At 41.8% G+C, this 11,265-nt stretch overlaps 2 protein-coding genes across 5 annotated transcripts in view; both read right to left on the bottom strand.

The window, feature by feature from the left end:
- The window catches only part of wbp2nl (WBP2 N-terminal like), a 7,562-nt gene extending 4,630 nt beyond the window's left edge, over positions 1-2,932 (bottom strand). Inside the window, exons 1-7 of one of the 2 annotated variants that reach the window (XM_016450521.1) lie at positions 2,717-2,932; positions 2,077-2,185; positions 1,647-1,785; positions 1,461-1,553; positions 1,076-1,228; positions 873-953; positions 80-165 (exon numbers count right to left, since the gene is read on the bottom strand). In XM_016450521.1, the coding sequence (XP_016306007.1) occupies positions 80-165; positions 873-953; positions 1,076-1,228; positions 1,461-1,553; positions 1,647-1,785; positions 2,077-2,185; positions 2,717-2,775 (720 nt within the window). In that variant the 5' untranslated portion in view covers positions 2,776-2,932. The remainder of the gene's footprint in view (positions 1-79; positions 166-872; positions 954-1,075; positions 1,229-1,460; positions 1,554-1,646; positions 1,786-2,076; positions 2,186-2,716) is intronic. The other variant, XM_016450522.1, reaches the window with a different exon arrangement.
- A 6,619-nt stretch (positions 2,933-9,551) lies between these two features.
- On the bottom strand, positions 9,552-11,106 carry LOC107661083 (polymerase delta-interacting protein 3-like). 3 transcript variants are annotated; one of them, XM_016450530.1, is made up of 4 exons: positions 10,972-11,106; positions 10,248-10,357; positions 9,796-10,172; positions 9,552-9,698 (listed from the first exon to the last, which is right to left on the bottom strand). In XM_016450530.1, exons 1-4 carry the CDS (start codon positions 11,037-11,039, stop codon positions 9,591-9,593), a joined length of 663 nt encoding a protein of 220 aa, XP_016306016.1. In that variant the 5' UTR covers positions 11,040-11,106; the 3' UTR covers positions 9,552-9,590. The 3 variants fall into 3 exon arrangements, with proteins under 3 accessions (XP_016306016.1, XP_016306015.1, XP_016306017.1); XM_016450529.1 differs by having other exon boundaries at positions 9,552-9,701; positions 10,972-11,104; XM_016450531.1 differs by lacking the exon at positions 10,972-11,106 and adding an exon at positions 10,603-10,957 and having other exon boundaries at positions 9,552-9,701.
- Between the last annotated feature and the right edge of the window lie 159 nt (positions 11,107-11,265).

The following is an 11,265-nucleotide window of genomic DNA, read 5'->3' as shown; positions in this document are numbered from 1 at the left end:
GTGTGTGTGTGTGTGTGTGTGTGTGAGTGTGTGTGTGTGTGTGTGTGTGTGTGTGTGTGTGAGAGAGTGTGTGTCTCACCATGGGCATGTAGACGCTGTGAGGGTTGCTGGGATTATAGAAGGCGCTGCTGGCTGCTTCTGCTGCTTTGGCATTTCCTGGAGCTGCTGAGAATCACAGACAGACAGAGATCATGTGAGGTCCGTGTGCTTGTGTTCATTCTTTTTTGATTTAATATTGTAAACAGAAACGTGAGAAAATGGCAAGAATGGACTGCAGTGCAGCTCAAACCCTGGGTCAGGAGTCAAGGAAATATATATATATACAGTGGTGGAGAGAGTACTAAAAAACTGATCTTATGTAAAAGTATTGTTACTTAAGGAATAATTTACTTGATTACAAATAAAAGTACTGAAAAATTATTTGACTTAAGAGTAAATAAGTAGTTTGCTGATAAAATACTCAAGTTACTGCGTTACAAAGTACTATAGTATTATTTTTCTATTTTTATGAGGTGATGTGAGCATTAAAGGGTATTACACACTCATGTAACGTCTGTTTCATAAGTGAGACTCATAGAAGTATTAAACTTATGACAGTCAGGAAATCCCATCAGATTTCAGTACAGCTAGAGACGCTCTGACCCATGAAACATGAAGACAATAAACACAGCTCTGATGATATATCTGTTTATCATCAAAATCAAGGCGAACTCTTGTTTCTTTGTTTTTTGAAAAAAACGGAAAAGGTGTGGTTTTTTCATATTTCTGTTTTAAACATTAAATAAAAAAAATGAATGAACGCAATGACCAGAGCTGCTGTTAACACCCGTCACAGATCTGATCCCAACACGTGTGTGTGTGTGTGTGTTTACCTGGAGGAGGACACCAGTCCTGAGGAGGTCCGGGGTACGGAGGAGGAGGAGCCATGTACATGGGAGCGCTGGGATACACACCTACACACACACACACACACACACACACACACACACACACACACACACACACACAGAGTTACACAGCTCATCCGTTATGCAGACATGCGTGTGATTCTTCAGCTCAGCCAGTCTGACAGTACCTGCAGCGGGGGGTTGTGGGTAGGGGCTGTACCCGGCCTGTGGCATGCTGGGATACGGGTACGGGTACGGCTGCGGCATGGCTGGACTGGCGTATCCGTTCATCCCTGCAGCCAATCCGAACGCTCCGTTCTGAGCCGGAGGAGCTCGAGACGCTGCACACACACACACACACACACACACATTTATATACTGAAATGCATTCAAGCATCAAAAGTAAAAGATTGATAGATCATCATCATTTCAGTTTGATCTGCTCCACCCTGCAGCTCAAATACACATGTAATGCCTCAGACACACAGATAGAGCTTCATAAAACAGTTCAGCACTGGTTCATGACCATACAACATCAGCAGTGATTCAGTGACTCAGTGATTGTTTCCTGACCGTTGGTGGCCAGTTTGAAGAGGTGCTGTCCCAGCTCAATGGCTCCTCCGCTGGGGAAAGACATCTTGAAGTTGGCCTGACCTTCCCATCCACCTGAGAGAGAGAGAGAGACACAGGTGAGCATGAGCCGAACACAGCACAATAACGAGAGTGTGCAGCAGGTGCATGCTGGGTAAAGCAGCGTACCTCCCGCCTCGGCTTTGATCAACCCCTGGATGTAGTTTGCAGCAAACACTGGCTGCTCGATGCTGCAGTTCTTCATCAGGTAATACGGGAACATGAGGGAGCAGAACTTCTCTTTCATCGTGCTGCTGACGAACACCATCTGAAACACACGCACACCTGATTAACCGGTGTCTGTGTGGGATCAGTTAACCCCTGTTTGGGTGGGTTACTGATTAGTTAAGATGTGTTTGGGTGGGTTATGGATTAGTTACTTTCTGTTTGGCTGGGTTATGGATTAGTTAACCAGTATTTGGATACATTTTGGATTAGTTAAAGTGAATTGGATAAATTATGGATTAGTTAAGATGTTTTGGGTGGGCTATAGATCAGTTAACCTGTATTTGGACATGTTATGGATTAGTTAATCTGTGTTTGGGTGGGTTATAGTTACCCTGTACTGAGTGAGGTAGACGGAGCCCTTCTTGGTCCCCTTGAACAGGTCGTTTTTGGGCGTGACGTCACTGAAGGAAAGTTCGACGTTCTTGCATTCTCGTAAGATGCTGAAAGAGCAGGATGCAAACAGGAAGTGAGGTCACACTGGGAACTCAAGCACACATCTGTTCCCAGAACAGCACCTCAGAGTTTCTCATCAACACATGTGAACAAACACTGTTACTACAGTTCCTTCAGAAATCACCCACACATCTGTCTGTCTGTGATGATGATGATGATGATGAAGAAGAAGAGTTGACTCCACACTGATCTGATCTTAAATCACACAGCTTTAACTGCGAGAGTTATTATCCAACTAAATCACACGATTTACATGAATTAATTTAGCAAACTACAATCACTCATGACATCAGACCTGACAGAACAAAGGACACAGATAAGATCACATGTACACTTGTTATTGATCAAGAAAACAGCGGAACATTTATTCACAGCTGAATATTATTTGAAGTAATATTTTGAATACATTTAAATAATGTAATACACATGTATATATGATATGAAGAGTGTCATATAAGGGTCATCAGTGTGTGTTCTTGTATATCGTGATAATGATCAGACATGCTGAATAACGTTACCTCTCTCCGGCCTGGATCAGGACTCCTCCGTTCGGGTGATGGTTTCGGTTCAGCGTCATGTCGATTAACACTCAGTTAAAACAGATATTAATTTCTGCGCGTTGTTATTTGATAACGGAGTGTGTTATTGACCGGCGATCAATCAGAACACCTCGAGAAACAGTTGCGCACTTTATTTCCGGCACCACGTGACTCCTGTCTCCGCCCCCGGCCGTCACGTGACCTGTGCCGTGACGTCAGCGCTGGATCCCTGGAAAACAAATCCATTCGACTTTACTATTCATTGTTTTATTGCCGAATCTCACATCCACTGCAAGAAATTCAGTCACCAAATCACATTTTTATTGTTTGTAAAAGACTTCAGACGGTAAACGATATAAGTATATGATTCATTTGTGTGTAGTACATAATATATGCCAACATTGAAATTAAAACATGAAACAAGACTAAGATCAAGGAGTAACACACACACACAGTGCAGCATAATGGTTTATTTTAGCAACAAACACACAATTATCACTCACAGTTCTATTATTAACTCACTGCAAACTTTATTTCAAATGAACGTTCATGTAACCAGACAGGCCTACAGATGCAGAGGATTGTGGGAGTCAGCGGGTGCAGGGGATTGTGGGTAATTAAAATATATATCAAAAATATTATAGAAGACAAATGATTGGTTACTGTCCAGCAGTGTATTTTATTTCTTAGCCAATTTAAAGTAAGAGATAAAGTTTTTTTTTTTGTCAATTAGACATACATAAATATTATTAGGCCTATTATTATTATTACTATTATTATTATTATTATTACTACATAAATGGTATCTGTGAGGATTTCCAGTCAGGATTTAGACCATATCATAGTACTGAGACTGCTCTTATTAGAGTTACAAATGACCTGCTCTTATCATCTGATTGTGGTTGTATCGCTCTATTAGTGCTATTGGATCTTAGTGCTGCATTCGACGCTATTGACCACAATATGCTGATGATACTCAGCTCTATATTTCTTCGCGACCCGATGAAACATACCCAGGGATCAACGCTAAGGATTTTTGCTACTGTGGTTTAAAGGGGTCATATGATGCGATTTCAAGTTTCCCTTTCTCTTTGGAGTGTTACAAGCTGTTCGTGAATAGATAAGATCCCTAAAGTTTCAAATCCAAAGAGAATGTTGCATTCGAATTTTAGGTCAGCGTCAGCCGTCAGGCAGCCTTATCAGTGGTGCACGAGATGCGATGACAATGTGTGTGTCATTGATTGCATTTGAATGCTTTTGTTAGCCTATCCAGTTGAACCCACTGGATGCGGCGCTGCTACGTTGTTCATTCAATATATTGCGGAAAACGAGAGCATCAGTGTGGAGATGTTGTTGTTTACGTCAAAACTTCAAACCAAGTTCACACAGAACGCATATTTATCTCATTTTCTAGAGCAGCGGTTTTTTGTATGTTTCTCTTATTGCTTCAGATGTTTGTTATATTTGACTGTAAGTGCCCTGCGAAGTGGACATTACCGGATATTCCGCCATGATTCCAGTTTGAAGGGAGCGTATATGTTCCAGACAAAGGGCATTTAAGTGTGCGAGACGTGAATTTAAATCGTATTTATTTACAGAGGTATATTATGTCCCACTTCACGCTTCTCTAGTAAGTTTCGTTTGTGTGTGAAGACGCTGCAGGCAGCGGCGCAGCGCAAATCTGTAAATGAATATTCCGAAGTGAAGTAAACTTCAACAGATTTCCCCTGCTCAGGGAGTAGGGAGCAATGGACACTGTGTAGGGACCAGGTCAATCGGAATACAGCTCACTTCTAACGAGATGATGATCTGAATCAGGTGTGTTAACAAAGAGAGACGTGCAAAACATGCAGAGCGGGGGTACGCGAGGTCTGGAATTGAGAACCGCTGTTCTAGAGGGACATCTATCAACGTTGCACTCGCGTCTCGCACAAGAGAGTGGCATGTTTAGAAAGCCATGTCAAATTATATGTTCAACTTTTAAAAATCATGTCTAAAGACATTATGGCGGTTTTTCCCCATCCCACTGTATCTCATGTTTTTAAATGAAGAAAGAAGCCTACTCTTTGTGATTGGTTTTCGGTCCTTTGTATTAAACTACACATACACAGCAGCGCTGCGCGTATTAAAGAGATAGTTCACCCAAAAATGAAAATGTGATGTTTATCTACTTACCCCCAGGGCATCCAAGATGTAGGTGACTTTGTTTCTTCAGTAGAACACAAACAGAGATTTTTAACATTTTTACATTGATGTGAAAAGACACAAAACGATCGGTCTGTGCAAGAAACTGAACAGTATTTATATCGTTTTTTTACCTCTTATACACCGCAATGTCCGAACTGTCCTGAGTGCGTTCGCGTCTTCTTCGTGCTTTATGGCGGATCGCAGACTTATAAGTGCATTACCGCCACCTATCTCTCAAATGGACCATTGACATTCCTAATTGAGATTGTAGATAGTGTCAATGGTCCATTTTAGAGATAGGTGGCAGTAATGCACTTATAAGTCTGTGATCCGCCATAAAGCACGAAGAAGAAGAAGAAGGCTGTTGAGAACGTGCTCAGGACATTTATATCGTAAAAAACGATATAAATACTGTTCAGTTTCTTGCACAGACTGATCGTTTTGTGTCTTTTCACATCAATGTATCGTCACGAGCCGCAGGGTTTAATTTGGTTTTGTTTGTGTATGTTTTTTTGACTCTCAAAGCCGTGATTCCCATCCACTTGCATTATATGACTGACAGACTGCAACGGTTTGAGTTAAAAATCTTCGTTTGTGTTCTACTGAAGAAACAAAGTCACCTACATCTTGGATGCCCTGGGGGTAAGCAGATAAACATCACATTTTAATTTTTTTGGGTGAACTATCCCTTTAACACTAATTTAAGTGCATCATACGGAGACAAAATGAAAAGAAAACGCCATTTCTGAAAACAGTCAGTTCCGTTCCCCTCAGAAACACATTCATATAAACTTCAATTAGGGATGTTCATTTTAACCGGTTAACTGTTAACCGACCGTAAGAATTTTGACCGATTAATACAATCAGTTAAATGGTTTAAAAAGTCATTTATTAATTTTTTCAGTAATTTATCAGAATATTTAAAAAGATTTGCTGCATGGTTAAAACACGCTACACATATAAAAAATATTGTGTTTTTGAAAGAAAAAACATAAGTCGCGTATAAGTCGCATTTTATCATTTCATTCAGAAATAGGCCTAATGCAGACGCAAAGTGTTTACAAACATTATAATAAACACTGTAAACATAGCTAGGCTATTTTAGTTCCCCTCACTCCACAACAAAGCCTTTTAATTAACAGTATTTAGAAAAGAAGAAGAATTAGAAATATAAGAAGCTATAGCTAAACGACAAGCCAAAACGAATTCATTTAGGCTAAAACGACACTGAAACCAGCGTTTGGTCTGTCATTCCACACAAAATCAAATGTTTCTGTATTCGCGATGTATTTGAATGCCAAAATATTATTTATTATGTAGCCTACGTCACTGGCGCTGCACGTAAAACAAAATGTTTTGCATAACATCACGGCGGTACGGTGACAACACTTAACGTTCCCGTCACTCCACAACAAAGCCTTTCAATTAACAGTATTTAGAAAAGAAGAAGAATTAGAAATATAAGAAGCTATAGCTAAACGACAAGCCAAAACGAATTCATTTAGGCTAAAACGACACTGAAACCAGCGTTTGGTCTGTCATTCCACACAAAATCAAATGTTTCTGTATTCGCGATGTATTTGAATGCCAAAATATTATTTATTATGTAGCCTACGTCACTGGCGCTGCACGTAAAACAAAATGTTTTGCATAACATCACGGCGGTACGGTGACAACACTTAACGGCACAGATTTTAGTATATTTTTTGTACTATATAGGTTTTTTTTTAATGTTTGACTGACTGTATTGTATGATGATAATGAACAGGCTGCATTGTCAAGGTGTGTGCGCGCATGCGGCGCCGGCGCAATCACCTGAGTTTTTTCCTTCTGACAGAAACTACTCCTTTAATCATAAAGATAATCGGAATTGTAAAAGGTTTGCCTTTGTGTACATTCACAATAAAAACAAATCTTTGTGCTTTTGTAAAATACGGCTAATGAAAAATAGGATGCCGCTTTCTGCCGTCTTGGTTTCCTTTCGCGCAGCACAACAATGAACCAAAACTCTGCATACTAGGCTACTTGCACAGTTTTTCTTTCATTTTCTTAATTTATTATTTAAGTAAAAATATGTTTCTCGTATAGGCATATTTATTCGTTATATATATATATATATATATATATATATGTATGATGATTTTCTCCGCTGGCAGAAGCGCTGCAGGTGCGTGATGAAGACCATGTGATCCTTATGTTCTGTTGTTTGCTGCTTTTGTAACATTAACCTCCGGGAAACAAATGTTAGTATTTTTTAACGGGTCACAGACACTTAGCATTTTAATCATGAATTGAAAAAAAAGTGCAATGTTTGATTTATATTAGACTGTATCATTTCATAATCTGAAGCAAAAACAGAATAACCTGACTTTAGCTTTGTGAAATTATGCTTCATAAAACTGTATGAAACAGTAACAGCAGGTGGGCTGAATGAGACGCAGATTCACTCTCTGACAGCAAGCGGTGCTTATGGTACAGCGATACAGCGTTTCCTTGGTTACTGCTGTAAACACAGCAGCGCTGCGCGTATTAACACTAATTTAAATGCATCATACGGAGACCAAATGAAAAGAAAACGCCATTTCTGAAAACAGTCAGTTCCGTTCCCCTCAGAAACACATTCATATAAAATTCAATATTTGGATTTTCTTCCTATATTTCGCACATCGTGAACAGTGATCTTGTTCTGCCTGCTACAGTATTTCCTCCTCTTTGTGTCCTTCTTCAGCATCTCTGGCCTCTGTTAGTGGCCGTTTACAGACTAAGTATGATAATAACGTTTTTATACGGCACCCCTGCTCTCGACAGACGGCACCCCGATTGGGAAACACTGCTCTAAATAATGCTTGAGGTGAGAAGTGGGGCTTGAGGAAGTGATGTCGCCTGCGTCTGCGCAGTGTGACCTGATGCAGCCCCTGAAGTGAGACACAGGAAACAGAAATACTGCAAAATAATAATAACGCGACTAAACGAGACGAAATAACGTTATAACATTTCGTTTCGTCTCGTTTTGGTCAACGAAAATGAAGAGACATTTTAGCATAGTTTTTATTTTGTAAACCACATTTAGTCTCGTTTTTATTCGTCAACAATATTGCATTATACATTTAATTATAGTCATCGTCACATGACCAGCATTTACGTTGCGTCTCGTCTCGTTTTCGTCACGTGATAAAGGTTCGTTGACGACGATATTTAGTCATAATTTTCGTTGACGAAAGCAACACTAGCAAGCACGGAACAGAAGATCAAACAAAAAATGTCCGCTGCATCTGTACTCCAGTGTATAAATTCAATATAGATTAATCAGTTAAAGCTACAGAGTTACTTGCCAGGACAGGTATTTTGACACACTTTTGTATGTATTTGCTCGTTCAGACGGCTCAGCACAGAACACAGCGCTCGAGTACTGAAAGGAGTTGTCTTTCACACCCAAATGCTTTTTAATTGCTTGAATTTTTTAATTAACAAGTCTTAAAAACACATGCAAATGATCAAATGTGGTGACGACGCTGCAGTGGCCCGATCGGGGAAGTGACAAATCCTATTCGCAAAACTAACGAAATACATTCTCGATATAAAAAACTGGATGACGAGTAATTTCTTACTGCTAAATTCTGAAAAAGCAGAGGAGTTCATTATCGGACCTAAAACCTCTGCATGTAATAACCTAGAACACTCTCTAACACTTGATGGCTGCTCTGTTAAAGGGTTAGTTCAGCCAGAAATGAAAATCCTGTCTTTAATTACTCTCATGTCGTTCCAAACCCGTAAGACCTTCGTTCATCTTCGGAACACAAATTAATCCCCCGAGTTACGTCTTCAGCCATTTTGGAGAGTATCACAATGCATACGCACGCTTTCCCCCAAGCGTAAACAACGCTGATTACGCAGATTACGTTCTTAGATACTCTCTAAAATGGCTGAAGACGTAACTCGGGTGAGAAGAATTGTTGAATAAATAGTTATTTTTGATTTCTTTGCGCACAAAAAGTATTCTCGTAGCTTCGTATAATTGCGGATGAACTACTGATGTCTCATGGACTGTTTTACTGATGTCCTTGCTACGTTTCTGAACATTTCAGTTGTGTTGCTGTCTACGCAGGGTCTGAGAGCTCTCGGATTCCATCAGAAATATCTTAATTTGTGTTCTGAAGATGAACGAAGGTCTTACGGGTTTGGAACAACACGAGAGTAATTAATGACAGAATTTTCATTTTTGGCTGAACTAACCCTTTAACTCCTCGTCATCAGTTACGAACCTAGGTGTGCTATTTGATAACAATCTTTCCTTAGAAAGCCACGTTTCTAGCATTTGTAAAACTGTATTTTTCCATCTCAAAAATATATCTAAATTACGACCTATGCTCTCAATGTCAAATGCAGAAATGTTAAATCATGCGTTTATGACCTCAAGGTTAGATTATTGTAATGCTTTATTGGGTTGTTGTTCTGCACGCTTAATAAACAAACTCCTCTCGGATTTGGATCGGCTCTCTCTGACCGATACCCGATCCGAGAAAAATGGCACTATCGGAGCCGATACCCGATATGAATATCGGATCGGCGCATCCCTAGTGACCGTCAGACTTTATGTGATGCTTAATTCCGTACGCTCATTAAAACGGACTAATGGATTAACAGTGTCATCTGAAAGCACTGCTGATTATGAAAGTGTTTCTGAGGAATGGTGTGGTGACTGATGTGTGAGTCTCACCGGAGCGGCGGCACTGGGAACGTTGAAGCGGATCCCGCTGGTCATTCCCACAGGCCTCTGCTGCGCACACACACACACACACACACACACACACACGTCATCATGTGATGCTGATCAATATCTCAGTCGTAACAACCGCCGCTCATCTGCTCACCTGGATGGTTTTGGTGATCTTCAGAGGCGCTGCGCTCTGATTGGACGCCGTCGGGACGCTCCTCTTTAAGCTCAACCTATCGCGTGCGTCCACTACTTTTGTGATCCCGCCTCCTGGCTGCAGGGCCACACCCATTCTGGCGTTCTGGGGCCGGGGGCCGGCAGAGACGGGGCCGGTGTTGTGGATCTGGACGTGAGGGATTCCCGTGGGTTTGACGGGCGTCACGCTCGGAGGCGGAGTCTGCTGCTGTTTGCGCGAGTTGATCAGCTGCCGCGCGTCCTGTACTGCACCGGCTCCGGCTCCGCCCCCTCGACCCCGGATCCGGAACCGTGCGTCTTTCTGTCCCAGCTTCTCTCTCGCGTCCTTTACCTGGAACGCTGGAGACGGACAGAGCGATGAACAACACTAGAGTCTGAATAAACCAGAGCTTCCGTCAGTCCCAGCGCGCTTACCTCCTGTAGTTCCGCCCACTCCCAGCCGCTGTCTGACGTCACTGCTGCCGATCTTCTGGCGGGCATCGAAGGTCCTGCCCACTGACCCCGCCCCTCTGCCATATATGGGCCTGTGGGCGGGACAACAGCAGAGTTACACAGGAAACACCAACAGGACGCAAACAAACCTGCTGAAACGCAGATTCTTCATTCCTAAAGATGAATTCCCAATTCTAATCAAAATCAACTTTGTTTTTCAAAGTGTTCATACACACAGGGAATTTGTCTCTGTGACACAAAATTAAAATATACATGTATTAAAAAGGGAATGTGTATGAACAGGTACTTTGAATCAAAAGTATGTGAAATGTCTCACTTCTGTCGCTCGACGGATATCGGCCGATTCATCGATCAATCTCTGAAGCACGTCGTGTTGTTATAACACGGCTGCGTTACGTGTTCTAGTTCACGCGAGAGGTGTCGATAATGTGAAAGAACGGCCGAAGTTAATGAAATTAACACAAGGTACGAGGTTTGTTTGTTTGTAAAAACAGCCGCGAACAGAAACGCGCAGGACGCGTCAGCCAATCAGAGCGCGGCTCAAACGGGCATATTAACCAATCAGCGGCGGGAGAAGGCGGGACATTGCGCTCAGCCTACACGACTGCGTTTATAAACAAAGAATTAGGCTGAAACGCCCCCGCGGTTTACATGAACGCCGTCTGAAGCGTCTGGACGCGTTTACCTCTTACTGACTCCTCTGGCGTTAAAACTGCGGCGACGAATCACTTCATCCAGAGAGAGATCCGCCATATCTACGCTTGCTGGATTCTACACGGGCGCAGTACGCATGCGCGTTACGTACATATGGGCGGGGCGAAGCGTGACGGGCAGCGGAAAGGCTCAAAATACACGCGGAACGCGAGAAAACGCGAGAGCCTTATTACTGCAGGTTTTATTATCAGAATCAGAATCAGAAGAGCTTTATTACCAAGTATGTTTACACACACAAGGAATTTGACTTGACGACAGGAGCTTC

The sequence above is a fragment of the Sinocyclocheilus anshuiensis genome, unplaced genomic scaffold, assembly GCF_001515605.1.
Source record: "Sinocyclocheilus anshuiensis isolate Anshui unplaced genomic scaffold, SAMN03320099.WGS_v1.1 scaffold2803, whole genome shotgun sequence".
Classification (NCBI taxonomy): Eukaryota; Metazoa; Chordata; class Actinopteri; order Cypriniformes; family Cyprinidae; genus Sinocyclocheilus; species Sinocyclocheilus anshuiensis.
The sequence above is the reverse complement of the archived record's forward strand: the minus strand, read 5'-3'. Positions and strand labels throughout refer to the sequence as shown.

Bases quoted from the DNA above. Each gene is read 5' to 3' on its own strand.
- LOC107661083 (XM_016450529.1), bottom strand. From the start codon at position 11,039: ATGGCGGATCTCTCTCTGGATGAAGTGATTCGTCGCCGCAGTTTTAAC. The intron at 10,358-10,971 runs GTAAACGCGTCC...TCCCGCCCACAG, and splicing joins GCCAGAGGAGTCAGTAAGAG to GCCCATATATGGCAGAGGGG. The intron at 9,702-9,795 runs GTGAGCAGATGA...GTGTGTGCGCAG, and splicing joins AGATCACCAAAACCATCCAG to CAGAGGCCTGTGGGAATGAC.